The following is a 27596-nucleotide window of genomic DNA, read 5'->3' on the forward strand; positions in this document are numbered from 1 at the left end:
GAATCATGCAAGTGGTTTAATACTATAAGCATCCCACCTCCCCTTTTACTCCAGGCTTGCCTGGAATACTCATCTTGCACTGATATAAGTCAGCTTAATTCTTATTAGAAATATCACAAATATAGATCCTGAAACACACTAACTTGAAGGCTTCACATTCAATTAAAAAGTAGTAAGATAATAAAAACATGACAACTAAGGTAACAGAAAACAAATGCTTTTCAGGACAAATGTTTATCTCATTTATACCAAAAAACAATGTTACTCACTATTAAGGAACTTGTATTAGTAAGTGCAAAAAGAAAAAAAAGTGTACAAACAAAAGCCCATAAACCCAGCCAACCTGACCATCACCTGAGTACCACAGTAAAACCTACGGTTCTGTACTACAATTCTTTAAAATCTGTATTTTGAACACATCTCAAAGTCATGATCTTAGTGGCCCTAAGTATATGTGTTCTGCTAGAAAATGAACAGAAAGCAGGATACAGCGGTGGTGTCGCTTATCCTGTGGCAGCAAACTCCTCCCGTGTTGTACCTTTATCCCTGGGATCGACAAGCAGGTCATCAGCCGAGCACGGGCTCTCCTCGCTCCCCTCGTTGGAGATGGTGAGGAAGGATGTGGGGGACACAGACTGGGAGCGGCTGCTGTCGTTGCTCCCCCGCTCGGCCCCGCCGGGGGTCTGCGTGTCGGTGCTGCGTGTGCTGCTGCTTCTCTGAGCGAGGGGCGGAGGCGCACGGTGGCCGTCTGGAATGTCTTGGGGCTGTTACAAAAATGTTTTAAATGTATGTGTTTTGGTCACTGATTTTGAAATTCCCCTGGAAAGGCACCCAAGGTTCAACCTTCCCCTGCAGTTGCTGAAGACTCAAAAGTCAGAAACCCTCTCCTTATCGGGCCTCACGATAGAGGGAGAAGCCTCTGTGTTGGCTGTGGGGACAGCCATTCCTGTCTCATCGCCCGCCCCCCCTGCCGCTGGACACCGAGTGGCAGAGGAGGGCCTCTGAACTCACAGCGGTCTGGCACATGAGTGGTCAGTGCTCGCTGAAGGATGAAACAACACTGAATTACTTATCACGTGCTAACTTATTTTCAAAATGAACAAGACACACCATTATAAAAGAGGAGAAACCTAGGTGTAACTCTAGGTTCCACATGAGAAGAAAAGGTTGTGCACTGTGTGAACTAGTAATACCTGATGATAGCCTCTGCTGCCCTCTCCCCCTGCTCATTTCCTCCTCAAACAGTGTTCTCAAAACCTTCCTAAATGAGAGAACGATTAATCACAGCAGTGCTAATTATAGAGGGAAATCAAGGAGAATGTTCAGAGGAAGGCTTGTGTGACTCACTTAGCAGGGAAACCAGCTCCCCGGACACCTTTGCCGCGTTTACCTTTATTATCCATCAGGGGAAGTTTCACCATCATGCAGTGGAGGAGGGTAGGGTGTGGGCAGTGGTGTTTTCTCTAAGCTAAACCAGCCTTTCATCTTAAGGGAGAGAAATCTCAGGCATCAATAAAATACTACTTTAAACTCCCCAAATCCTCTTTCACTGGAGAATGAAAGCTTCAGGATACTGTGACATGCTTTTAAATATAAACAGGAAATTTTCTGTCTTACATATAAACCATACTTTTGTATGTCACAGTTAATAGAATACACATTCTATGTATGTTATAGGTAAACAGACCTGTGCTTCACAATGATACAGTCAACCAAACAGTAACTGACAAACCGTAAGATATATATTCATACTCAGAAAATACTCCACGCCACCACCAACAAACCAGTAAGCTGAACTTTTGTTAAATGGAGTTACAGATAATGAGAAGAAGTGATATTGATTTTTTAAATACAGAAAAACAAAAAATAGTTTTTGTTCAAGGACCCAAATTTAAGTCCTATCAGTTGTCTCTATGAGATGCCAAGAAACAAAAACTGTCATTCACTTGCAAAGGTCAAGAGTTTTTCAAAAGAGATAAATTTTTATTCTCAACAAGAAGCAAGAAACATGTAAATATGGAAACCAAAATTGTGATTTTTAAAAAATAATTAGAAGAATTAATGTATAAGGCTGATTTTAAGATACAAGATTACTTACTATAAGTTGCTCTTCCTTTTCCCCAGTCTCTTTAATTATTATTTCAATCTCCTGATTCAGTCCTTCCACACTATTCCGGAACCGGGAGCCTGTTGATTTGGTGATGGGAATTACTGGAATAAGTGCACTCTTTGGAACAGGGGCCTTAAGAAAAAGTGGTGGAGTGGGGAGAAGAAACATTTATTACTACCTTTACATTCTCTAGATGGAAACATACTTATTTGATCTGGGTAACTCTAAAATAAATCAAAATTTATAGACCTCACAAAAAGTGTGAATAACGAAACCTGCTCCTTGGTATACATGAAATATAATTTAAAGCAAAAATCCCAGACAATCAAGGTAGAATTTCAGAAATTAATTCACATCTATGAGGGACTGTAAAGAGAAGAGGGATACAGGAAAACACTAAAAGAATCTTAACCTCAGACATTCTTTTATGATTATAGGAGTTCAGATTTCAGAACATAACTTTAAAGTCCTCCACTGCCATAATTATCTATATTCCAGAAAATAAATAACAAAAAGTAATTTATCAAAAAAAAAAAAAATTTGGTAGGAAAAACAAAATCACTTCCAAAGTCCATATACAGTAGCAAGATGACAGAGTAACTTCCCTGTGAAATTTATTTATACTTCAACTGCAATTATTTTAATGTTTTGTTTCAAAGCTTATCTCTAGTTTAAAAAAAATGTTCCCACTGGCACAGTATTACTTTTGAAAAAAAATAACTGATTATATTACAGGATATCACTTGGTTTCCTGACAAGATACTCAAAATAAAATATGAAACAAGAATTGCAAGGTATCTGCCAAAGTTCATAGCAACAGTGTGCCAGAAGGTCATCTAGTATTGTCCTGCTGTCTGGTAAAGAAATGTGATTAATTCATCCTTCATTTAGGGAGGCCTCTTTGAGAAACCTCTCTTTCAGGGAGGTTTCAGATCCCCTATTCTTCAATCCTTCCGTCTTAGTGCTACAAAGCCAGTAACTTCCCGCACTTCCCGAAAGCCTCATCAGCAGGCCAGCCTGGTTCACCCTGTGACAGGACTGTGATAAGACGGGACAGGAAAAGGAAAGTAAACACCAGAGCCCTCCCCTCCATTCTTCCAAGAACTTGCATTCTCCACCCTCCGCCCTACTCTCACCCCAAGGTCTTCACTTTCCTACTTCAGTGAAACAATGCCTAAGACAGCCACTGAAACTGGCAATTTCCCATCAGTTTTTTATATCCCAAGACCTGTCACTAACACCTTGAAGGGTACTTTTTTCTTTTTTTACCTATTCTCACCCTCTTGTTTCCTTAGCAACAGAATAATATCCCAAAGAATAATCTAAAACAGGCCTAAAAAAAAAAAAAAAAAGAAAAGAAACTCTCTCCAATTAGATATGTACTTACTCTTGGGATAAGAGTGGGAGAATGAAGCTAAGAATATGGTTTGGTTCATGACAGGTCAAGGAAGGAAAGAAACCTTTCTCAAAGCGGTGGCAAGAGAAAACAAAAACGAATGAAGGGACGAAAGGAAACTGATTGGACAGAAGCACCTATGGGTTAAAAGGAACCCAGAGTTCACTAGTCTGCAGTGGAGCACGTGTGAGAGCATTTCTGTCAGGCAGGCATCCTTCCTGTGCCTGGACTCTTCCTCTGTCAAAAAATAATGAGGTAACAGAGAACTGCTACAGACTAAGATTTCAGGAGTTATCAGTATATATACTACAAACAGAACTTTGATTTTATTTTTTATATTGAGTGAAAGGTACTCAATTCTAAACTTAATTTTCTCTCCTAAAATCACAAAACAACATGAATAATGGCTTGCTTTGGATGCCATTTTCAGGCTGCATCTGGTTTGTAGCTAACATTACAAAAATGAGGAAGGAGAAGACTAGAAGGGGAAGATGATCTGTCAAGGTTTCTGCAAAATGTTGACCTTTCTGGATTTTGGAACCATAAGGATCTGTTAGTAAGTCTTCTAAGAACAGAAAGCTTAAGTCTGCTGGGTGTCATGTTGAGAAGTGCACATAACAGGAACCCACCAGTGTAATAACTGGACATCTTGTTACTGCCTTTCCAGGCAGCTACAGAAGTCATATCCTAGATAATTGGTAAGAAGTTCTTCTCAAATGTAATCTAAAATAGCGGCAAGTGTCAATAGTTTAATTTATTTAAAGCAAAGGAAAGAAAGGAAGGAAAAAAAAGAAAATGGCCACTTTCTTAAGGTCAACACACCATTTTAGGTAAATGAAGCAAAGGTTCAACAGAAATTCATTTAACTAGCAAATAGTTATACGATTAGAAGAAAAATAATCTACCCAAGCTGTCTGGGAAATATTTTCTTCATTAAGCATAGTGTTATTATTCCATAAATAAAAAGTAATAGGCCTTTGATTTTATTTCTTACATAAACTATGCTCTAAAATATTTAAAAATAAAAAAATGATTATACTTGGAACTTTTATGCTTCATTTCAAGGGTTCTTAAGGAATTTTGTGTGTGTGTATATAATTTATTTTTCCCACATCTACATAGCTTTCTGTAATAAAATGTGTATTTCTAAATATAAGTCAGCCTATACAAATACAAGTGGGCAATCATATTAACTGAGAGATGTCCTATGCCAAAGCCTTTGACTGTGTGGATCACAATAAACTGTAGACAATTCTGAAAGAGATGGGAATACCAGAACACCTGATCTGCCTCTTGAGAAATTGTATGCAGGTCAGGAAGCAATAGTTAGAACTGAACATGGAACAACAGACTGGTTCCAAATAGTAAAAGAAGGACGTCAAGGCTGTATATTGTCACCCTGCTTATTTAACTTGAGAAACGCTGGACTGGAAGAAACACAAGCTGGAATCAAGATTGCCGGGAGAAATATCAATAACCTCAGATATGCAGATGACACCACCCTTATGGCAGAAAGTGAAGAGGAACTCAAAAGCCTCTTGATGAAAGTGAAAGTAGAGAGTGGAAAACGTTGGCTTAAAGCTCAACATTCAGAAAACGAAGATCATGGCATCCGGTCCCATCACTTTATGGGAAATAGATGGGGAAAAGGTGGAAACAGTGTCAGACTTTATTTTTCTGGGTTCCAAAATCACTGCAGATGGTGATTGCAGCCATGAAATTAAAAGACGCTAACTCCTTGGAAGGAAAGTTATGACCAACCTAGATAGCATATTCAAAAGCAGAGACATTACTTTGCCAACAAAGGTCCGTCTAGTCAAGGCTATGGTTTTTCCTGTGGTCATGTATGGATGTGACAGTTGGACTGTGAAGAAGGCTGAGCGCTGAAGAATTGATGCTTTTGAACCAGGGTGTTGGAGAAGACTCTTGAGAGTCCCTTGGACTGCAAGGAGATCCAACCAGTCCATTCTGAAGGAGATCAGCCCTGGGATTTCTTTGGAAGGAATGATGCTAAAGCTGAAACTCCAGTACTTTGGCCACCTCATGCGAAGAGTTGACTCATTGGAAAAGACCCTGATGCTGGGAGGGATTGGGGGCAGGAGGAGAAGGGGACGACAGAGGATGAGATGGCTGGATGGCATCACTGACTTGATGGACGTGAGTTTGAGTGAACTCCGGGAGTTGGTGATGGACAGGGAGGCCTGGCGTGCTGCGATTCATGCGGTTGCAAAGAGTCAGACATGACTGAGCGACTGATCTGAACTGATCTGATCCTTAGACAGCTCTGAAAGGTTAAAAATCCTTCCATTATTAAGGAAAAATCTCTCTCTCCTAAGATTTGGCCTTTGGAAACAACAAGGATCTCTTATTTTTCTCAGTTCTTGATTCTTTCTCTTCAAATCATAGTTTTCCACTCAAGTAAGATTTCAATTAGGTGAATCACGGTTTTAAAGTTTTCTTTTTGCTATTTACATTCTCCGTCTATCTATATATTACGTTACAGCTTAAAGATCAAACTGCATTAAAGCTGTGAACTAACCAACAAAGAACTCCAAGAGACGGTTTGGCTAACCCTGAAGCTTCATAAGAATCCAATCTACACTATAACTTAAATATCTGTTTCAAAGAATGGGGATAAAATTGTGGCAAGACAAGCAGACTCAGGAAAGATGGGAAGAATACCTACTGAAGTAGTAGCTGAGCAGGGGAAAAGACAAAGAGAGCTAAATTTTCAAAGGAACAAAACTGTGTAGGATAGAAAAAGGTCTGTTCAGCAATTCAACAGAAATCTAGGAGAGAAATATGAGCCAGAAACCCTAATACAACAAAACGGTGGTCACAACGGATGTTTAGAATGGATTTTTTTAAAAATTAGAAAGCACTGGGGGAAAAAAGCTTTCCCATCATAGGGGCTTTGGTAGGGGGGCCTTGATTCCTCCTGTCCCGTCAGCATCACTTTATTTCTGTCCTCCAGAGATCAGTGTCCTCTCCTGTGTATCCCCCTTTTAGCTCTTCTAAGCTATAGCTATATTCTCTAATGAAGGTCACAGCTGAAACACCTACTGTTTTGATTTCTCAGTGGCAAAATCTTGAAACTTTCAAGAACAGCAATCATGTCCTGGACAGGCACACAAAGATTCCAGTGCCAAGAAGCAATTTTCTCTTTAAAGTGCAATGCTTCTCTCACTTCTCAGATGAAAATATGTTTTTTTTTCCTCCCCTTTTCTTTCTCATGATCCCTTTGCTCTCAAACCCTCCTAAGCTATTACAAAACTATCGTGTGCCCAGCCCAGATGAAGCAATAAGAAAATCCTATGGGAGGGCTTTCTTGTTTGAGCCTATCACAGCCAGAAACACCTGCATGATTTTAAAAATGTGCACTCTTAAATTAGTTTATGCTGCATCTCCAGCTCTTCTGTTACTAACATCTGACTCTAATCATCAAACAATTCTGAAATGTGTTAGCTACATCTTTTTGGAAAAAAAATTTTTTTTTAACTGGAGGATAATTGTTTTACAATGTTGTGTCAGTTTCTGCCGTACATCAACATGTATTAACCACCAGTATACGTATGTCCCCGCCTCTTGAACCTCCCTCCCACCACTCTGAGTAGTCACAGAGCACCAGGTTGAGCTCCCTGCATCATACAGCAATTCCCACCAGCTATCTCTTTTACATGCGATAATGTGTATGTGTCAATGCTGCTGTCTCAATTCATCCCTCTCTCTCCTTCCCCTGCAGTGTCCACAGGTCTGTTCCCTATGTCTACGTCTCTATTCCTGCACTGCAAATAGATTCATCGGTACCATTTTTCTAGATTCCATACATATGTGTTAACACACGATATTTTATTCTTTCTGACTTACTTCACTCTGTGTAACAGGTTCTAGGTTCATCCACCTCACCAGAACTGACTGGAATTCTTGGCCACATCTTCTAATGAGGGTATTTATTAAAATACTCCTTAAAAATGATACCTTAAGTATCCAAGAGTTTTGTCAATTTTGGAAACCAATGACATGTGAAAAGTTTCTCTCTCCTAAGGAACTTGGCAGCAGTTATTCTTCATAATAAATAATCCCCCCTCCTGAATTTCCAGGGAAGGAATCACTCAAAAGTATGTCAGAATTCTTCTCTAACTGTAAAAAATCCATTGCAAGCCCAAGAAAAAGATCTCATGTTAGCCAGTGGTTACAGACTATCCACTATCAGAACAATACTGTCCTTGATCATTAAAGGATGCTAAAGGAATTTCCCAATAATCTTCCTAAAGACTTGGACCATGTGGTTTATCTGTCCCTAGATTAGTGTTTTCTCCCCTTTAATATTGATGTAAACAGTGTGCTACAAACAGTAACATGTAATTTGACTTTTCTTTTTTAATGTCTTTTCCAAAAACTACAAACTACTGTCATTCACATATGTCTCCTTTTTTTTTAATTGGAGAATAACTGCTTTACAATACTGTGCTGGTTTCTGCCATCCATCAACATGAATCAGCCACAGGCATACAAATGTCATCTCCCTCTTGAACCTGCCTTCCCCTTCCCACCTCCTACCCTTCAAGGTAGTCACAGAGCACTGGGTCCCCCATGATAAATAAGCTTGTCTTCCTATCTGGCTTTTTATGCATGTGTTCCACCAATTAACTACTTTTGCAGTTTAATCCAATAAAATTTCTTCTGTTTTGTTTAGTGTAAAGGGGTAAAGATAAAAGCTGAAACCGCCCCCCCCCCAAAATAATCATCTACATATCATGAACTCCAAACAAAAAAACTGTAATAACTTGGAGAGCCTATGAAGAGGAAAATCAAAGAGCCCCCAGATATTTAAACTTATTAACCAAATAATGGAAAGTTATTTTCTACCCCTAGAAAAGTATAATGTAGAAAAAAGCTTTAAGCACACAGTAACTGGACCCAACTAAATGACCAAAGTTAGAGAACTGCTCTACAGAATCTGGAACATTAAAAATGTTACTGAAGCCCTCTGAATAACAAACATTTTTTCCACACTAAATAAATTTTTAAAAATACATACTCTAATACATGGTATGATCTCCACAAGGAATGAAAAAGGAAAAAGAAAGAATTTAAGGAATACCTGTCTTTATAGAGTGAAACTGGATGATTTTTCTTTCCTATTTGATTTTTTTTTTAAAGTAACAGCTTGACTGAGGTCTAACATTTCTTATTTTTAGTTTTTCTTCTAGTTTTATTGAGATAATTGACATACCACATTGTATAAGTTTAAAATGTACAGTATAGAGATATAATTTTTCTATTGACTTTAGTTTCTAAAGTTTCTTGTAATAAGCATGTAAATATTTTTATGATAATTAAAGTTTTAGAAAAGAAGTTAAATATGAATTGGCAGAGAAGCCTAAAGAAAAATCCAACTGGAGGACTCTTTTGAGAGTCCCTTGGACTGCAAGATCAAAACAGTCAATTGTAAAGGAAATCAGTCCTGAATATTCATTCGAAGGACTGAAGCTGAAGCTCCAATAGTTTGGCCACCTGATGTGCAGAACTGACTCATTGGAAAAGACCCTGATGCTGAGAAAAGCCAAAGGCAGGAGAAGGGGCCAACAGAGGATGAGATGGTTGGATGGCATCACTGACTCGATGGACATGAGTTTGAACAGGCTCTGGGAGTTGGTGATGGACAGGGAGGCCTGGCATGCTGCAGCCCATGGGATCACAGAGAGTCAGACACAACTGAGTGACTGGACTAAACTGAATACCATTTAGTGGGCTTCCCTGGTGGCTCAGATGGTAAAGAATCTGCCTGCAATGCAGGAGACCCAGGTTCAATCCCTGGGTTGGGAAGATTCCTTGGAGAAAGGAATGGCTAACTGCTCCAGTATTCTTGCCTGGAGAATTCCATGGACAGGGGAGCCTGGAGAGCTACAGTTCATGGGAACACAAAGCGTCGAACACAGCTGAGTGACTAACACACACACACATGCACCATTTAATCCTCAGAACAACACAACAAACAGGTAATATAATGCAGAGAACCCAAGGAACTTCAAATAGCTAGCAAGCAGCATGACTCAGATCTTACGCTAAACAATCTGAGCTCAGAGCACTTGTGCTCACCTTCTACAGTTATAAGACCTCCTGGGTTACTTCTGGGTTCTTTGTTAGCATCTAATCTATTATTTCCAGACAATTACATTTGCATTTTATCTATTCATTTTTATGTTGGTTAGTACACGTTTTTTGGTAGAACTTTATTGAAAAATAATTCACAGTATCATACAACTCACGCATTTCAAGTGTACAACTTCTGCTTATGAACAGTAATTGAACAGAAATGTACCACTATTATCACAATTAATCTTAGAATCAAACCAAAAAACAAGTCCCTCACACATCAGCACTCATTCTCCATCTTCCCTCAACTTTCTTACCTTTAAGCAATCACCAGTCTACAATCTGTCTCTATGGGTTTGCTTCTCCTGGACATTTCATATGAGGGAAATCATGTGTTCCTTTGTGTCTGGCTTCTTTCACTTAGCATAATGTTTCCAAGGTTCACCCATATGGTCGTATGTATCAGTATTCCATTCATTTTTTGTAACCAAGTAATACGGGCTCAATAAAGGACAGAAATGGTATGGACCTAACAGAAGCAGAAGATATTAAGAAGAGGTAGCAAGAATACACAGAAGAACTGTACAAAAAAGATCTTCATGATCCAGATAAACACGATGGTGTGGTAACTCACACTCACCTAGAGCCAGACATCCTGGAATATGAAGTCAAGTGGGCCTTAGAAAGCATCACTACGAACAAAGCTAGTGGAGGTGATGGAATTCCAGTTGAGCTATTTCAAATCCTAAAAGATGATGCTGTGAAAGTGCTGCATTCAATATGCCAGCAAATTTGGAAAACTCAGCAGTGGCCACAGGACTGGAAAAGGTCAGTTTTCATTCCAATCCCAAAGAAAGGCAATGCCAAAGAATGCTCAAACTACTACACAATTGCACTCATCTCACACGCTAGTAAAGTAATGCTCAAAATTCTCAAAGCCAGGCTTCAGTAATACATGAACCGTGAACTTCCAGATGTTCAAGCTGGTTTTACAAAAGGCAGAGGAACAAGAGATCAAATTGCCAACATCCACTGGATCATCAAAAAAGCAAGGGAGTTCCAGAAAAATATCTATTTCTGCTTTATTGACTATGCCAAAGCCTTTGACTCTATGGATCACAACAAACTGTGGAAAATTCTGAAGGAGATGGGAATACCAGACCACCTGACCTGCCTCTTCTGAAACCTGTATGCAGGTCAGGAAGCAACAGTTAGAACCGGGCATGGAACAACAGACTGGTTCCAAATAGGGAAAGGAGTACATCAAAGCTGTATATTGTCACCCTGCTTATTTAACTTATATGCAGAGTACACCAAGAAATGCTGGGCTGGATGAAGCACAAGCTGGAATCAAGATTGCTGAGAGAAATATCAATAACCTCAGATATGCAGATGACACCACTCTTATGGCAGAAAGTGAAGAAGAATTAAAGAGCCTCTTGATGAAAGTGAAAGAGGAGAGTGAATAAGTTGGCTTAAAGCTCAACATTCAGAAAACGAAGATCATGGCATCTGGTTCCATCACTTCATGGCAAATAGATGGAGAAACACTGGAAATAGTAGCTGACTTTATTTTTTTGGGCTCCAAAATCACTGCAGATGGTGACTGCAGCCGTGAAATTAAAAGACGCTTACTCCTTAGAAGGAAAGTTATGACCAACCTAGACAGCATATTAAAAAGCAGAGACATTACTTTGCCAACAAAGGTCCGTCTAGTCAAGGCTAAAGTTTTTCCAGTGGTCATGTATGGATGTGAGAGTTGGACTATAAAGAAAGCTGAGCACCAAAGAATTGATGCTTTTGAACTGTGGTGTTGGAGAAGACTCTTGAAAGTCCCTTGGACTGCAAGGAGATTCAACCAGTCCATCCTAAAGGAGATCAGTCCTGGGTGTTCGTTGGAAGGACTGATGTTGAAGCAGAAACTCCAATACTTTGGCCACCTCATGCAAAGAGCTGACTCATTTGAAAAGACCCTGATGCTGGGAAAGATTGAGGGCGGGAGGAGAAGGGGACGACAGGATGAGGTGGTTGGATGGCATCACCGACTCAATGGACATGGGTCTGGATAGACTCAGGGAGTTGGTGATGGATAGAGAGACCTATAGATGGAGGAGCCTGGTAGGCTGCAGTCCGTGGGGTCGGAGTCAGACACGACTGAGCGACTTGACTTTCACTTTTCACTTTCATGCATTGGAGAAGGAAATGGCAACCCACTCCAGTGTTCTTGCCTGGAGAATCCCAGGGACGGCAGAGCTTGGTGGGCTGCCGTCTATGGGGTCACACAGAGTCGGACACGACTGAAGGGTCTTAGCAGCAGAGAGACCTAGCGTGCTGCGATTCATGGGGTCACAAAGAGTCAGACACGACTGAGTGACTGAACTGAACTGAACTGAATATTCCTTGTATGGATATATACTGCATTATATTTATCCACTCATCGGTTGAAGGACAATTTGGTTGTTTCCAAATTTTGGCTACTGTGAGCCATGCTGCTATGAACATTTGTGTACAAGTTTTTTTATGAACATATGTTTTCAACTCTCTTTAGTACATAATTTGGAGAAGAAGCACTGGGTCATACAGTAACTCTATGTTTATTTAGCCTTTTGAGGAACTACTAGACTTTTTTACATTCCTATCAGCTTATACAGTGCTGACAGGATTTTACATTCCTATAGGCAATATATAATGGTTTCGATTTCTCCACATTCTTTCTAAAACCTATTTGTCTTTTTAGTTTTAGCTGTTCTAGTGGGTATGAAGTAGTATCTCACTGGAATTTGTATTCATTTCCCTATAGACAAATAATGATAGATATCTTTTTCACATACCTATTGGCTATTTGCTCATCTTCCTTGGAGAACTCTCTATTTAGATCCTTTGTCCATTTTTAAATTGGACTGCTTGTCTTTTTATTGTTGAGTTTCAAGAGTTCTTCATATATTTTAGATACAAGTGTTTCATATGATTTGTATATATTTTTGCCTATTTTGTAGCTTATCTTTGAAGCACTAAAGTTTTTAACTATGATAAAGCCCAATTTATGTACTTTTTTCTACTGTTGCTTGTGCTTTTGGTGTCATATCTAACAAACCATTGCCTAATCCAACATCACATTTATGCCTATGTTTTCATCTAAGAGTTTTTAGTTTTGGCTCTTATATTGAGGTCTTTGATCCATTTTGAGTTACTTTTGTACATGGTGTGAGGTAGGTGGATATATTTCTTAAATCATATTTAAAGGCTAGAATTGGCCTTACCTTTTACTCCTATATGTCCATCATTCCCATATCATCAACCATAAGCTAAAAAAGTTTAAAGACTCAGACTCTGAAGTCAAAATGCTTCTATTAGAATCCCAGCTCTGTCTCATATGACCTTGAACAAGATACATGAACTCTCTGAGCCCTAATTCTTTGCCTGTAAATTGGAATAGTAACAATCTCCATCTCAAAGATGAGGATTAAATGCTTAAATATACAAAAGCTGAGTACAGTGTTCCCATATTGTAAGTACTCACTGCAAAGTCACTGCTTAGTATACAAAAGCTGAGTATAGTGTTCCCATATTGTAAGTACTCACTGCTAAGTCACTGCTAAATATACAAAAGCTGAGTACAGTGTTCCCATATTGTAAGTACTCACTGCTAAGTCACTGCTAAATATACAAAAGCTGAGTACAGTGTTCCCATATTGTAAGTACTCACTGCTAAGTCGCTACTTAGTAAGTACTCACTGCTAAGTCGCTGCAGTCATGTCCAACTCTGTGCGACCCCATGGACTACAGCCCACCAGGCTCCTCCGCCCATGGGACCCTCCAGGCAAGAGTACTGGAGTGGGTTGCCACTGCCTTCTCTGAAGTACTTACTCAAGTTCAACTATTAATTATTGCTTTCTAAATATCACTCAGGTTTGTCCATTCTCTCCAGTTCCATAGCTTCTACCTTACTTTAGGTCACCATCATTTCTTACATGGATTATAAATCTATTTATAGATTTTCCTGTCCCTAATCTTGTCCTGTACCAAATTCATTCTCTACTCTGAACTCATAATGATCATGTCAAAATGCATATCTGATCACCTGTCAACCCCCTGCATCGTAGCAAATAGTTCTCAGGTGCTTCAAGGACAAAGTCCAAATTTCTTAACAACTGAGACATGAAGACTTTCAGCTCTGGCTAACCTAATCTCTTACTATCAACCGTCCCTAGAGCCATGATTTCTTCTGCGTCCAGAAAGTGAAAGTGAAGATCTCTAGTCCTGTCTGACTCTTTGCAATCCTATGGACTATACAGTCCATGGAATTCTCTAGGCCAGAATACTGGAGTGGGTAGTCTTTCCCTTCTCCAGGGGAATCTTCCCAACCCAGGGATCGAACCCAGGTCTCCCACATTGTGGGCAGATTCTTTACCAGCTGAGCCACAAGGGAAGCCCAAAACTGGCTAAATTCTACCTATCCTTCATGGATCACTTAGACACCACTTTCTCCAGAAGTCTTTCTAGACGGCTCATTGTCAATTCAAGGATAAATGCTCCTTCTACAATACTCTGAACACTTCCTGATCAACATACTCATTATACTGTATAAAAATTAACTGTTTACTTATTATCTGAGATTTGGTGGGGGGAAAGCCCCAACATTTCATTTATCACTGCATCCACTAATGAGTACTACAATACCAGTCATATGGCAGATATTTGATAAATGTTGCGTGGATGGAGGAATGGCCTCAAAGCACACATATCTCCAAGTGGTACTTTCTCCTTTAGAGAGAGAATCCACTACACAAAGCCACAATCGTGACTTGAATAATATTTTCATGTTCACAGTCTTAAAGTTTCAGTTAACTCTGAATACTACTGCCATAGCTATCATAATACACACGTGCTTGATCTCTGACTGGCTTTAACACTCAATAAAGCAAGTCAAGTAGTCAAGATGATTGGTGTGTCAAGTGTACAAAAGTCAAGCCACATGAATTTATTTTTCAAGTTACTGTATTTTCTAGTCCTCACCTTCTCCACAAAGAGGCACCTTTGTGAAGTTCCTGTGAACTTCAATAGTCTTTACTAAGCAAATTCAACTTGCAGGGGAAAAAAATTTTTGGATAATTTTACCACTGTAATTGTTAATTTAAATACAACTTTTTAAAAAACCACTTCAGAAAGTTATAAACTGCTAAAATCCATCAATTAAAATTCAATAAGACTCAATCTTAACTTCTATTCTACTTGGAATAAAAATATGAATAGGAAATAAGAACTGGATTTATCTCTTAGAAATGCATCTAAATTATTTATGGATGAATTAGAGGGAGCAGAAGGTTGGCGAACTCACCTGTAAAACCAGGTAGGTCTGCGGCCTTTTGTGAGTGGAATATTTAGTATCCCAATAGTCTATTCAAATTTTTCACTTCTTACTTGGTCAATTTTGCATTTTCCATTTCTCCAAATATAAATGCAATTTGTTTAGGCTTTTAAATGTGTCAATGTATATTCATATTTTATAATTAAAATGGCTTATATATGGAAAAACGTTACTGGAAGCCAAAATGCAATCAAACTATAAATCTGTAAAATCAAGTTTGACCCACCTATCAATATTTTAAGACATGATCAGTTAGTTTGAAAAAAAAATACACCTTCACTCATACTTTCTCTTGAAAACAATCCACATATACTTGACAATCATCAGAAGCTATCAACCTAAAAAAGGAACAGGCAAAGTTTTTCTTGCTCTCTCTTTGCCAAGGGATGCCATCCAATTTCAATTCAATTTCAGTGAAGAGAAATGCTCCCTGGGTGAGCAATCAAGAGCAGTTCATAGGGTTCAATTAAGAAATCAAAGCAGTTAAAGACCTTTTCTACTAAAAGACTTCATGTGCCAGGTATCATTATCATCCTCTGTTGTCACATGAGGAAACAGACTTTGAACAGGTTACTTATCCAGGCTCTAGCTCCACAGCCAATGCTCATCTGTATTATTCTGCCTCCAATATACCACACTGACAAAGACAAAATTCAAAATATGTAACCAGCTATATCTCCCAGAACTCATATCATTAAAGGAAAATATCATTTTTGTCAACTTAGTATTGTGTTTTTTTTTTAATGAAGGCTGTGAGTCAGTATTTAATCACTGTTTCAAACATGCTTTTGAACATCTTTATCATAACCATTTACCTATGCAATAACATAACACCAGGAAAACTACATATCCCTTGTCTGGATTTTGTGGTATCTTGTGCTCCTACCTGACTCTGGTTAATAGCTGCATGGTTGCCATGGAATGGAGACTGTCTTTCTTTATCTCGATGATGCCGACTGCTGTGTTTACTTCTCTGCAATTGCTGGCGTAATTTTGCAATCTGAAAAGGGGAAAATAAGTGCGTCAGAGTGTCTTCCACATCACATAAAACATATCCTTGCTTCATAATAACCAATAAAACTCAACCCTATTATATCTTTTGAGTTTTTAAACCATACCACAAAAATCTGATTTACTTTTAAAAATTTATATGTATATATACACATATCTATTCTATGTATAAATGTATATTTTTCTTTCAAAGAAAAAATTATGTTCCAACACTGTTCTGCACCTTTAAGCTTCCCAAAAGTATTAAACAAATGAAGCTTTTAGCAATTATACCTTATAGCTTTCACAAACAATTCAAAAACAATGATAATTATTCTCTGATTTTCCTTACAGTAAGTCACATTTTATTCAGAATTAGATTTATCAAATACCTTACCTTCAACAGCTCCAAAAAAGTAAACAGTATTATTTAAAAATCAATTCAAGCCATGAAATGCATTTAGATACAATCTTTAAATAACAAATATAATTTTGATTAATCTGATTATTAATTATGATTAATATTATTCCTTGACTGAATTTTTCTGTTTTATGGCTACATTATATTTAAAACACAAATGTGCTAATTATAGGCACAAAAAATGGTAATCATAACATAGGGCCATAATCAACTTGGTTATACTGGGTTACTAAATATCAAAAATACTTACCATTGTATATAGAAATAATAAGAGTGAATTTGTTGTATCACTACAATCTCATACATTTGATATTTAATTATATTAACAGCTATGGATTCTCATTAAAAAATAAAAAAACCACATAATCAGGTAAGTTACATGTATATTTCCCTATTCAAATCTTTCTGTTTTTCTGGTATTATTTCTCATAAACAAAACCACCACTAAAAAAAAAAGAAATAAATTAAAAAACAATGGAACTGACACATCTCTGCAGCTCACAGGTTCTGGGAACTAGTCAACCAAGGGATCAAACTTTCACACCCACTTCCTTGGAACCATTTTTCTGACCTCCTTAAGCTGATCTGTGCTGCCCCACGATGCTGAACGTTTGTGAGACCCTTTCTTCTTTTCAGAGTATTCTTCAGCCCATGCACTCTCTGTCTATAATGGGAAAGAGAAGAAAGAGGTTTTAATAAAATAGTAAATCATTTAACAATAGTGAATGCCATATTTGCAACAACATGGATTGACCTTGAGGGCATCATGCTAAATGAAATAAGTCAGACAAAGATAAAAAAATACTGTATGATCTCACACATGGAATCTAAAAGAAAGAAAAAAGCCCATAGAAAAAGAGATCAGATTTGTGGTTAGCAGAGGGGGAATTGGATGAAGGTGGTCAAAATGTATAAACTTCCATTTACAAGATAAATAAGTACTGAGGATATAATATACAACACAATGGCTATAGTTAACACTTGCTGTATGGTGTATTAGAAAGTTGCTGAGAGACTAGATCCTAGATGATCTCATCACAAGGAAAAATGATTTTTTTGGTAACTATGAAGTAATGGATGTTAACTAAGCTTACGTTTTTTTTTTTTTTTTCTTTGCTACACATATGTCACATCATTATGCTGTATGGCTTAAACTTTACAGTGTTATATGTCAGTTATATCTCAATAAACCTGAAAACATTTTTCCTTTCTAAAAAAAAAAGTATACCATATTTTCCTATTACAAAATACATGCCTATTATAGAAAAATTAGGTATTACAAAATACTTAAAATAACGCAAATTACCCATAATTCTTCAGCACCAGTTACCTAACTGCAATACTTTAGCCTATTTCTTTCATTTCTATTACTAATAAAAATTACTATTTTTATATAATTATAAGCATACCATTTACTGAGCAAATGCATACTGATAATAGCCAACATTCCTGTGATCTTATTATGTGCTATATACTGTGCTTTATGAAAGTAAATGAAAGGTCATCACTGTGCTATCTGATTTAATACATACACAAAGTTCTTCAAGGTCTGTAGATAAAGAAGTTGTGACAATGAGAGGTTAGGGAAGTTGCCTGAGGTCTCACAGCTAGGAAATGGTGAAGTCAAAGATATAAACCTAAAATTCCAGAGTTTATAATCTTAATCTCTAAATTATGTCTTTTCTTGGTTTAAATAACTGCAGAGTACAGCTTCAAAAATGTTACATTCTTAGTGGTTACACAAAATCCAGAACTTAAAAACACTGTATCGGGGGGAAAAAAGTCATTCTCGGCACATGAAAATACTGCTCAGCCTCACCCCATAATAAGAGAAATGCAAGTTAAGGTTACTAAGACTAGGCAATTTGATTACATACACTCTCCTCCATTGCTGGTGTAATGTAAAATTCGTACAGTCTTTAGTGAAGGTGACATGGCAACTGCTGTCAGAGTTACAAATGTACACACTGTTTGACACAATAACCTTTTGGTACTTTATATCACAGATCTACAAATTTATGCCTCTATGCACAAAATGACATATATTATTCCCTACAGCACCATTTGTGCAAGCAAGAGATTAGAAAAATGTTAATAGAGGACTGGGCTTCCCTGGTGGCTCAGCAGTAAAGATTCTGGCTGCAATACAGGAGACGTTCAATCCCTGGGTTAGGAAGATCCTTTGAATAAGGGAAAGGCCACCGACTTCAGTATTCTTGACTGGGAAATCCCATGAACAGAGGAGCCTGGCAGGCTACAGTCCATGGGTTGAAAGAGTTGAACAAGACTTGGCAACTATTGTTGTTCAGTCACCTAGTCGTGTCCGACTCTTTGCAACCCCATGGAATGCAGCATGCCTAGCCTCCCTGTGCCTCACCACCTCCCAGAGTTTGCCCAAGTTCATGTCCATTGCAGCAGTGATGCCATTCATCCATCTCATCCTCTGACGCTCTCTTCTCCTTCTGCTCTCAATTCTTCCCAATCAGGGACTTTAACCACCTTAGCGACTATAATCACCACCATAACCAAACAGAGGATTGGCCAAATAAATTATGGCGTATCATTACAACAGAATAGTATGCAGCTATAAAAATTAATAAGGAAATCTAAAATGTACTTACACAAAATAATTTCCATGAGATACTGTTAAATGAAAAAGTCAAGGCTCAGTACAGTATGTACAGCAACGACCTTTATAGATAGGACTGCTAGAAAGAATATATACACATGTAGAGTATACATGGTAACAAAAGAAACTGGTATCAGTGGCTGCCTCAGGGGAAGATGTCTCTCAAATTCTGTACTATATGAAAAATGTATAGCCTATTCAAAATAATACCTCTTTACATATATGATGTAAAAAAACTTTTAATACCAGGGGAAACTTTTCTATATGGATAAAATGATGCCTTTAAGTGAAAACAAAATTGCAGAAGAATGTACAGAATATGCTATCTTGTGTTTAAGGAAAAAAAAAAATCACCTTTAGGCAAGGATTATCAATGGACACTAAAACATTAGGTGAAAAGTTACTAAGGAACAGGATATTCACTGGTGCAGAGACATATTCTACAGTTACTTCCTAATTCAAAAAGGATAAAGTATCTCCTTTACAAATATGTCATTCATAAAACATAAAATAACAATGTTATTAAAACTGAAAGTATGAGAATGAAAATGAACTGTTCTAAATTAAAAGGAACTAAGAGAAACTAAGTAAAATGCTTGACTCTCCAAATGGATCCTGGTAAAAAAGAAAGAAATCTTGTGTAAATTTAACATGAACTGGACGTTACATGATATTATGTAATTATTCATTTTCCTAAGTGAGCTAATGGCACTGTGATTATACAAGAAGATATATGCTGAAAGATTTAGGGATAAAATGTGAAATCTGCAACACACTTTGAGAAAGTACAGCAAATACATACATAAAAGCACAAAGGTTGATAAAACAAACATGGCTATGTTTAAAACTGCTGAATCTAAGGACAGCTAACATGTCCTTCCCATTTTCTTATATGTTGAACATTCTCTTAGTAAAAAGTTAAAGAGGGGGAAAAATAAATCTTAAGTCATATCAATCGACATTTTAAATCCATTTTGGACAATTTCATAAAGAACCATTTCTATCAAAAAGTATTAGACCAACAAAGAAAGGCAGGAAGAATGACAAGAGTTAGAAAGTCATCATTTGGAACTTCTACAGTAATTGTTGATTTAAGCAAGAATCATCAACAAATGCTAAAAACAATGGGTGAAAGTCTGTTGGGGAATGGGATATTTATAGTCTCAAATATTTCCCCATAGCCTGTGAAGGTACAGTTACAAAGGGTACCCGGTGGGTGAAACAACATTACTGACGTTGGGCACTTCTTGATGCACATGCACAAAGAACACACATCAACTACAGTATTTCTGTAAAAAATGTTATTACTGAATCGAATTGTTTAAAAAATGGATAAACCCGGGCTGAGATTCAACAAAATACCACCTTGCATCCTTAGAAAGTATCAATGTCACAAATGACAAAAGCTGAGGAACTATTCCAAATTAAAGAATTCTAAAGAAATATGACATTTAAACGTTGACTTGAGCTCCTTCACTGGATCCTAGCTTAAGGAAGAAACTGATACAGAGAACATAACTGGGGAAACACACCAAAAAAAATGGGTCTATGTATCCACATAATAAAGAATAGAATTGCATCAATGCTAAATCTTCTGAATTTGATAATTAAATTTTTAAAGTCTGTGTTCGTATATACTTTCTGAGGTATTTGAGAAGAGTCACAATGTCTGTAAATTACAAAGAGCAAATAATAACATCAATGATAATAACAATTATATATTAAAGAACACAAAATATGCAAAAATGTTTATTGGTAAATATAGGTGAGGAGTACCCTGGTGCTCAATCTTAATTCTTGTGATTTTTTCTATAAATTTGAGACTTTTCCAAACAAAAAGCTTTTAAAAATTAGAGAAATTACTAAAGATATTCAATATAAGTATAAAAACTCAAGGAAAAGCAAAGGAATATAGAAGTTCTTATAGATTTAAGAACAAAGTAAAGATAAAAAGTATTAATTAGCAAAACAAATAAAAATAAGCATAAAGAGCAAAAGACAGCATTATTAATTTCAGTGATAAGATGTTCAGGCAGGAAAAAATATTCAGCAAAAGTCGTTAATTTTACTTAACCTCCTAATTCAAAAGATAATTGCTTTCTTTGTTCAACTAAGAAGCCAAGCCTTTATTATAAGACACTCATGAATTAATACAAAGTAAAACTGAGTTTTAATTAAGTATGGATCAATTTTGTTCAATTTTGCATTGTATACTGGAAAGCAATATGTATCTTCTAACATATCAGGTACTAGACTAGGTGTTGGAGTTAGAGAGAAAATACAGTTTTTATGCTCAAAGAGTTTTTTCTAGGAGAGAAAGGATAAATAGCCAATTTGGATATGATGTGATGACTGAGGTCCCCTAAGAAAGGCACCTAATCCAAACCTGGAAGGACAGGAAAAGTAGGCAGGCAAGATTCTATGGGATTAGAGGCAGCTGCTGTGAGCATTAGAGTGTGAACTATCCAGGCAAATGGTGGGAAAGCATTACAAACAAAATGAAAGCCAGGAACACAAGTCAAGTGGTAGCTAGAGCTAGATCACAGCAACTTGCTGAAGAGACTTTCTGAACTTCCACAGAACAAGGGGCTCCCAGCGATTTATAAAACTGTATATTCTTACTGGTAAGGCAAAATATCTGAACCCACTGTATCTGAAACTGTAGAGGAAATAAAGAAGGTTGCAGAAATATTGAAGGAAATACACTCACACTACTTTAAACATCACATGTGGATGAAGCTAAAGCAAGTAGAGACCGTATTCATTTTCCTTTTTTAATTTTATATTGGTGCACAGTTGATTAATAAGGTATCAGTTTCAGGTATACAGCAAAGTGATTCAGTTATACATATATGGGTTTCTATTTTTCAAATTCTACTGTATAGGATAGGAAATGCTGCTCAATATTCTGTAATAACCTAAATGGGAAAAGAATTTTTACTCATTTTCTATACGACCATGCCCTAATCTCAGTAAAGTTACAGATTTAGAATAAATGCAGAGGGCTTCGCTCATAGCTCAATTGGTAAAGAATCTGCCTGCAATTCAGGAGACCCGGTTTCGATTCCTGGGTTGAGAAGATCTCCTGGAGAAGGAAATAGCAATCCACTCCAGTATTCTTGCCTGGAGAATCCCATGGACAGAGGAGCCTGGCTATAGTCCATGGGGTCGCAGTGAGTTGGACACGACTTAGCGACTAAACCACTAAACCACCAACCACCACAGAACTCTTTGGCTTAAAGAGTCACAGTTCATTAAAAGACTCATTACTTTTGATGAGTACAAGACTCAACGCAGAGTAGACTCTGCATTTTCATTTCTGCAGTTGCAACTGGAGTATAACCCTCAAGGTAATTTCGAATCCTAAGTATCTACCCTAACAGTGGGGCTCAGTTTTAAGAGTATCAGAACAAAAAAACAGAAAACAAACTAATGGAATTCTGGAAGCCAATATGTAAATCTAAAAACCACTGCAAAGTATATTTACTTGGTCCTGTAAAAGGACGCTCTCTCATAAAGTGCTGAGATCAAGCAACCATCAAGTGACGTAAATTTAAAGTCTAAATCAAGATGTACCTTAGCTGATTTTCAACAATCAGTATCAAAGATCTTTTAACTCTTTAAAATGATTTTCATTCTTCACTAGCCATAAAGCTTTAACTGTTCTGCTCATTCAATCCGTTGCAAATATTCCTGGAGTGCTTATTCCATCAAGTATAGATAGGGGATGAAAATATAAAAATGGGCAAGCCAGACACAGTTCCTGCCTTCATGGGCTTGCCATCTAATGATTATGAGAAACATTAAATGATTATACAAAGATTTAATTAAGTTATAACTGTAGTTAAGTTGCTGTGACAGAAACTACACCCAACTAAGACACAGTCAACAACTGGCTTTATGATCTTGGACCTTAGTTTCCTCACTCGTAAAACTAGGAGTTAGATCAAATGATCCTTTAAGATCCCTTTAATTAAAACTTTTCATAAATCTAAAAGTACAAAACTTTGCTTCCAGACTCCCTTTGTCAGGATATCTACATTTATAGACTCTATCAGCAACATAAAATAATATCCATTCCCCAAAACATGAAGATTTTTGGCACAAAAATATAAGGTTGGATGAAAAAGTAACCTTTACTGTAACAAATTTTTAAGTCCAATTTCCATAAATTAAATTTACTGTGATGTTCTAAACTGTAAAAAAGTGAGAGAAAACATGTCCATAAATTACTGCATGTATCAGAATTCCTTTGAGAACTGTTTAAAATGCACATTCTTAAGACTCAATCAAAACCTACTGGAGAACATTCAAGGTCAAGCCTGGGGATCTGCATTTTTGATAAGCTTCCCAGATAATGCTAATACACACTAGTTTTAAGAATTTGAGAGCAGAGTAGAATAAACAATATTATGAGAAATGGTTTCAGAGTGAAACACTTCAAGATAAGAACTGTAATAAACCTACCTGTGTGGCCTTGTCCCTCATGCAAGGAGCAGCTTGCCCATGACCATCACGAGGCCAGTGCCCTGCGAGGTACGGAGCAGCGAGTGTATCCAGGGAGGAGGTACGGCGGATGATGCTAGAGGGGCTGGAGGAAGGCGGTCTCGTTTTGTCCCCTAGATTTAAGACAGATACATTTATTTTAAAATAGCTTAGGAAGGAAACAAAGCAGAAACTAGGTAGAGTTTCTCTAACTTAAATATAAAAAGTGAGTGACAAAGAGGAATAAGCTATTGATTCACACAAACTTGGATGGCTCTCACATTAAGGGATTCCCTGGTGGCTCAGAAGATAAAGAGTCTGCCTGCAATGCGGGAGACCCAAGTTCAATCCCTGGGTCAAGAAAATCCCTTGGAGAAGGAAATGGCAACCCACTCCAGTATTCTTGCCTGGAAAATCCCATGGACAGAAGAGCCTGCCAGGCTATAGTCCACAGGGTTGCAGAGTTGATCACGACTGAAGCAACTTCATTTCATTTCCAGGTATATTAAGTAAAAACAGTCACTCTCTAATGGCTACTTATAACTTCATTTGTACATTTTTGACATGACAAAATGTTAGAAATGGAAGAAAGATTAATGGTTGCCAGGGGTCCACTAGTAGATAGGAAGAGGGAAGGTGAAGTGGCGAGAGAGAAGCAGGTGTTACAAAAGGGCAACGTGCAGGACCCTTTGGTGACAGGAGACTATTCAGCATCTTGACTGTAGTGGGGATGTACAAACATAAAAAGGAGATTAAGCAGTATAGAATTTAAAACACATACACACAAGTACAAGTAAAAACTGAAGAAATCTGAGTAACGGCAGTGGTCTGTACAATGTCAAAATCCTATGTAATCCTACAAAAATGTTATCACTGGGGAAAATAGGCTAAACGTACAAAAGATCTCTGTATTATTTCTTACAACTACAATTAATCTCTACAAAAAAACAGAAAATAAGACAAATGTATCAATATTATCCATGAGAGGATTTACGAGCTTACCGTGTCCTGAGAGATAAAAAGGCATAATAAGAAAGGCCACCATCCTTATCTACCCATTTTCAAAATGCTCACCTTGGGTTTAAGATTAAGTAGGTGTAATAGGTAAATATCACTTATTATTATACCACCTATACTCACTCAAAAGGAAATAAGGCAGATAAGATAAAGTTACAGGTAAAATTCTACTTTAATCAGCTCAGTCAGGCACATGTCTTACTGAGTTTTGTTATACTAAATAGACTTCAAGAAACCAAACTAACCAGCCTATAGGAGCTATACTTGAAGACATATATGCAAATATATTTTCCATTTCAAGATACAGGATATGTATTTAGATATAAGCCAAAAATAAAAACTATAAAAAAAAAGAAAAGAAAAGAAACTAGAGGTAATGGGAAGTTAGAAGTGATACAGAAAAAATACTCTATTTCCTTTTTTTTTTTGAAGGGGGAAAGTAATAGGCTTAGCTAATTATATTACAAAAATTTAAAAATTAAAGGATTTAAAAATATGAAACTTGAATATAGGCATGAGTAGATTATATTATAGTGCTACCATTCTAGCTCTCTCTATATAACAAATACCTTGTTTTTCTTAAGGCCATATATGAAAACATTTTAAGATGCCTCTCTTCTAATCATATCACATTATTTCTTGACAAGGGTCTTATATAGTTACAAGTATAAAAGTTCAGTTGCTGGTTATGTGACCCAAATAACAAGAGATTCAATTCCACCAAGATAATAGTTTTAGCAGCTGTGTTGTTGATAATCATAAAAGTTGCCTCACAAAAAAAAAAAAAAAGTTGCCTCACAAGATATGCCTCAGATACATAATTTGTTTTCAAAATGGTACAATTATTTCACTAAAACAATGCCTAAATGTTGCAAATGCTAACCATATCTCTGCAGTGTCTTCCTTTTATAAACACAAAATAAATACAGTACATATCCATAAGTTCAAGGAAGCATGTACTCATGTAACTACCTGTAACAAGTGAAAAGCAATAAATATACATGTACATCATTTTTCCTTTAACTAAAAAATGAATCTCTATTGGGAAAGTCACAAAAATATTGTTCTTGTCCACAAAAAAGGGACACAGACTATGTAAACTGGGGTATATTCATTAAAATCCAATTGTTAAAAGCTGGCCCTTTTCTTCCTTAACTACAACATTGCTTCCATCACTGTTCAGTGCACTAATCAAATAGGTCTGATTTCATCATCAAGATTTTAAATTATCCAAGCACTGACTTTTCAACTAGACTTTCTAAGACTATTAGATTTTCCATAACAAAATGGAGAATAGAAAAGTTATACATGGTCACACGTAAAAACACTAAACATTTTCTTTTGAACTCCCTTCATGTAAATATTTACTAAGGGTCTGGGAGCCAGTGCTAAGCCCTAGAAATTAAAAAGACTAAGTTACAGCCTGCCATAAAGAACACAGAGTCTACATCTAGCTTGTCATTATTCTATTTCAATCCAAGTTCCCAAAATTGACAAGATTTGGTGCCTAATTATGAGGAAGTTTAAGGGAAGGGAGGAAGACTTAAGAGTCAAAGATGACTCAAAGAATTCCCGTCTATGTGAACAAAGGCTGTATTTACATGGAAGTCCAGAGAAAGAAACTCGCTGACAGCTGACAAGACCCTTCATGATCTGGCTTCTCCAGCCTCCCTTTTTCTTGCCTGGACTGCCTGTAATCCCAACCATACTGAAGGCCTTACAGTTCCCAACATGTGCCATGCCCTGTCTGCCTCTAAGAATTTGTCTCTACCCTACATTACCCTCATATCCCTTTCCTGGGTTTGGCTAATTTACATTTAATCTTTGAAACTTCAGTTCAAAATTCAGTTCAAATGTTTCCTCTGAAAAAAAAATCTTCCTTGAATAGTCATCCAAACCCAAAAAAAACGATACATCAGCATCTAGGTCAAAAGCCCTCCTGTGTACTGCCTTAGCATCGTTCACCGATACGCTATCCTGACTGTACCAGTGCTCTAGCAGAGTGAGATTTTGGAGGGCAGGAATTTTACTTTCCCTCAACCCAATGATTTAAACAATACCTGACATATATGCAGAAAAGAGAATGATTTCTAATATTTCTATCATTTATCAACAAGAACAGGTGTGTGCAATAAATTCAGATACTTTGTTAATCCAAAGTAAATCAACAAAAACTAATACTGCACAGTATCACTTTACATGTACAATCTTTTTTAAAAAGTCAAACTCATGGAAACAGATAGTAGGAAAAGTGACGGCCAGAGGTATGGGAGAAGCAGGGAAAGGCTGATGAAAGAGCATAAGTTTTCAGCTATAAATGAATGAATAAGGTCTGAGGTGGTAATATATAACATGGTGACTACAATTGGTAACACTATATTGTACAAGTGAAATTCACTGAAAGAGTAGAACTTAATGTTTTCTCTCACATAAATGAAAAAAAGATAAATATGTGAAGTGATGGATGCTTTAATGAACCAAATGGGAGGAATCTTTCACAATGTATACATATATTACATCATTATGAGCTATGCTTTATATATCTAACAATTTCTTTGTTATTTATAAACAAAGCTGAGAAAAAGTAAATCAAAGCAACAGAAACAAAGGTTCAAACTTGACTCTGTTCTTTAAAAATCAAGTCTTAAAGCACTTACAGCAGGGTGTGGCAATGAAAACTTCAGTAAATGCCCTGGGGTCTGGAGTTCAGAACTCCCCAACTACCAGCACCAGTGCTTGGGTAGTTTCAATGGCAGTGGTACAGCATCCCAAACCATGGCTCCAGATATCACATTAGAATGTTTCTACAGACACTGGTAGAGTTAGGTATTTCTAGAATTTATCAGGTATTAGTTTAAAAGCTGTATTTTTTGTTATCCACAAAGTCAATTAACAAGCAGAAGGGATAAATTAGACATATTTATTTGTTCAGAAAGGGGAAAAATACTCTTCTTTCTTCAGGTATAAAAATGATAAAGATTAAATATAAAGAAACCAAACAGTACTAAAAAAAAAAAAAAACCCACAAAATCCCAAAAGGCCACCACTCAGAGATAATCATTTTAATCAGTATTTATTTCC

The 27596-nt window shown here is 37.0% G+C and overlaps 1 protein-coding gene across 1 annotated transcript in view; it reads right to left on the reverse strand.

Moving 5' to 3' along the window:
* The window catches only part of FAM117B (family with sequence similarity 117 member B), a 73826-nt gene that overhangs the window by 10832 nt on the left and 35398 nt on the right, over positions 1–27596 (reverse strand). The window contains exons 2-6 of the mRNA XM_070388053.1: positions 23481–23632; positions 16956–17048; positions 15860–15973; positions 2099–2242; positions 539–764 (exon numbers count right to left, since the gene is read on the reverse strand). Coding sequence (XP_070244154.1) covers positions 539–764; positions 2099–2242; positions 15860–15973; positions 16956–17048; positions 23481–23632 — 729 coding nt within the window. The remainder of the gene's footprint in view (positions 1–538; positions 765–2098; positions 2243–15859; positions 15974–16955; positions 17049–23480; positions 23633–27596) is intronic.

The sequence above is a fragment of the Bos mutus genome, chromosome 2, assembly GCF_027580195.1.
Source record: "Bos mutus isolate GX-2022 chromosome 2, NWIPB_WYAK_1.1, whole genome shotgun sequence".
Classification (NCBI taxonomy): domain Eukaryota; kingdom Metazoa; phylum Chordata; class Mammalia; order Artiodactyla; family Bovidae; genus Bos; species Bos mutus.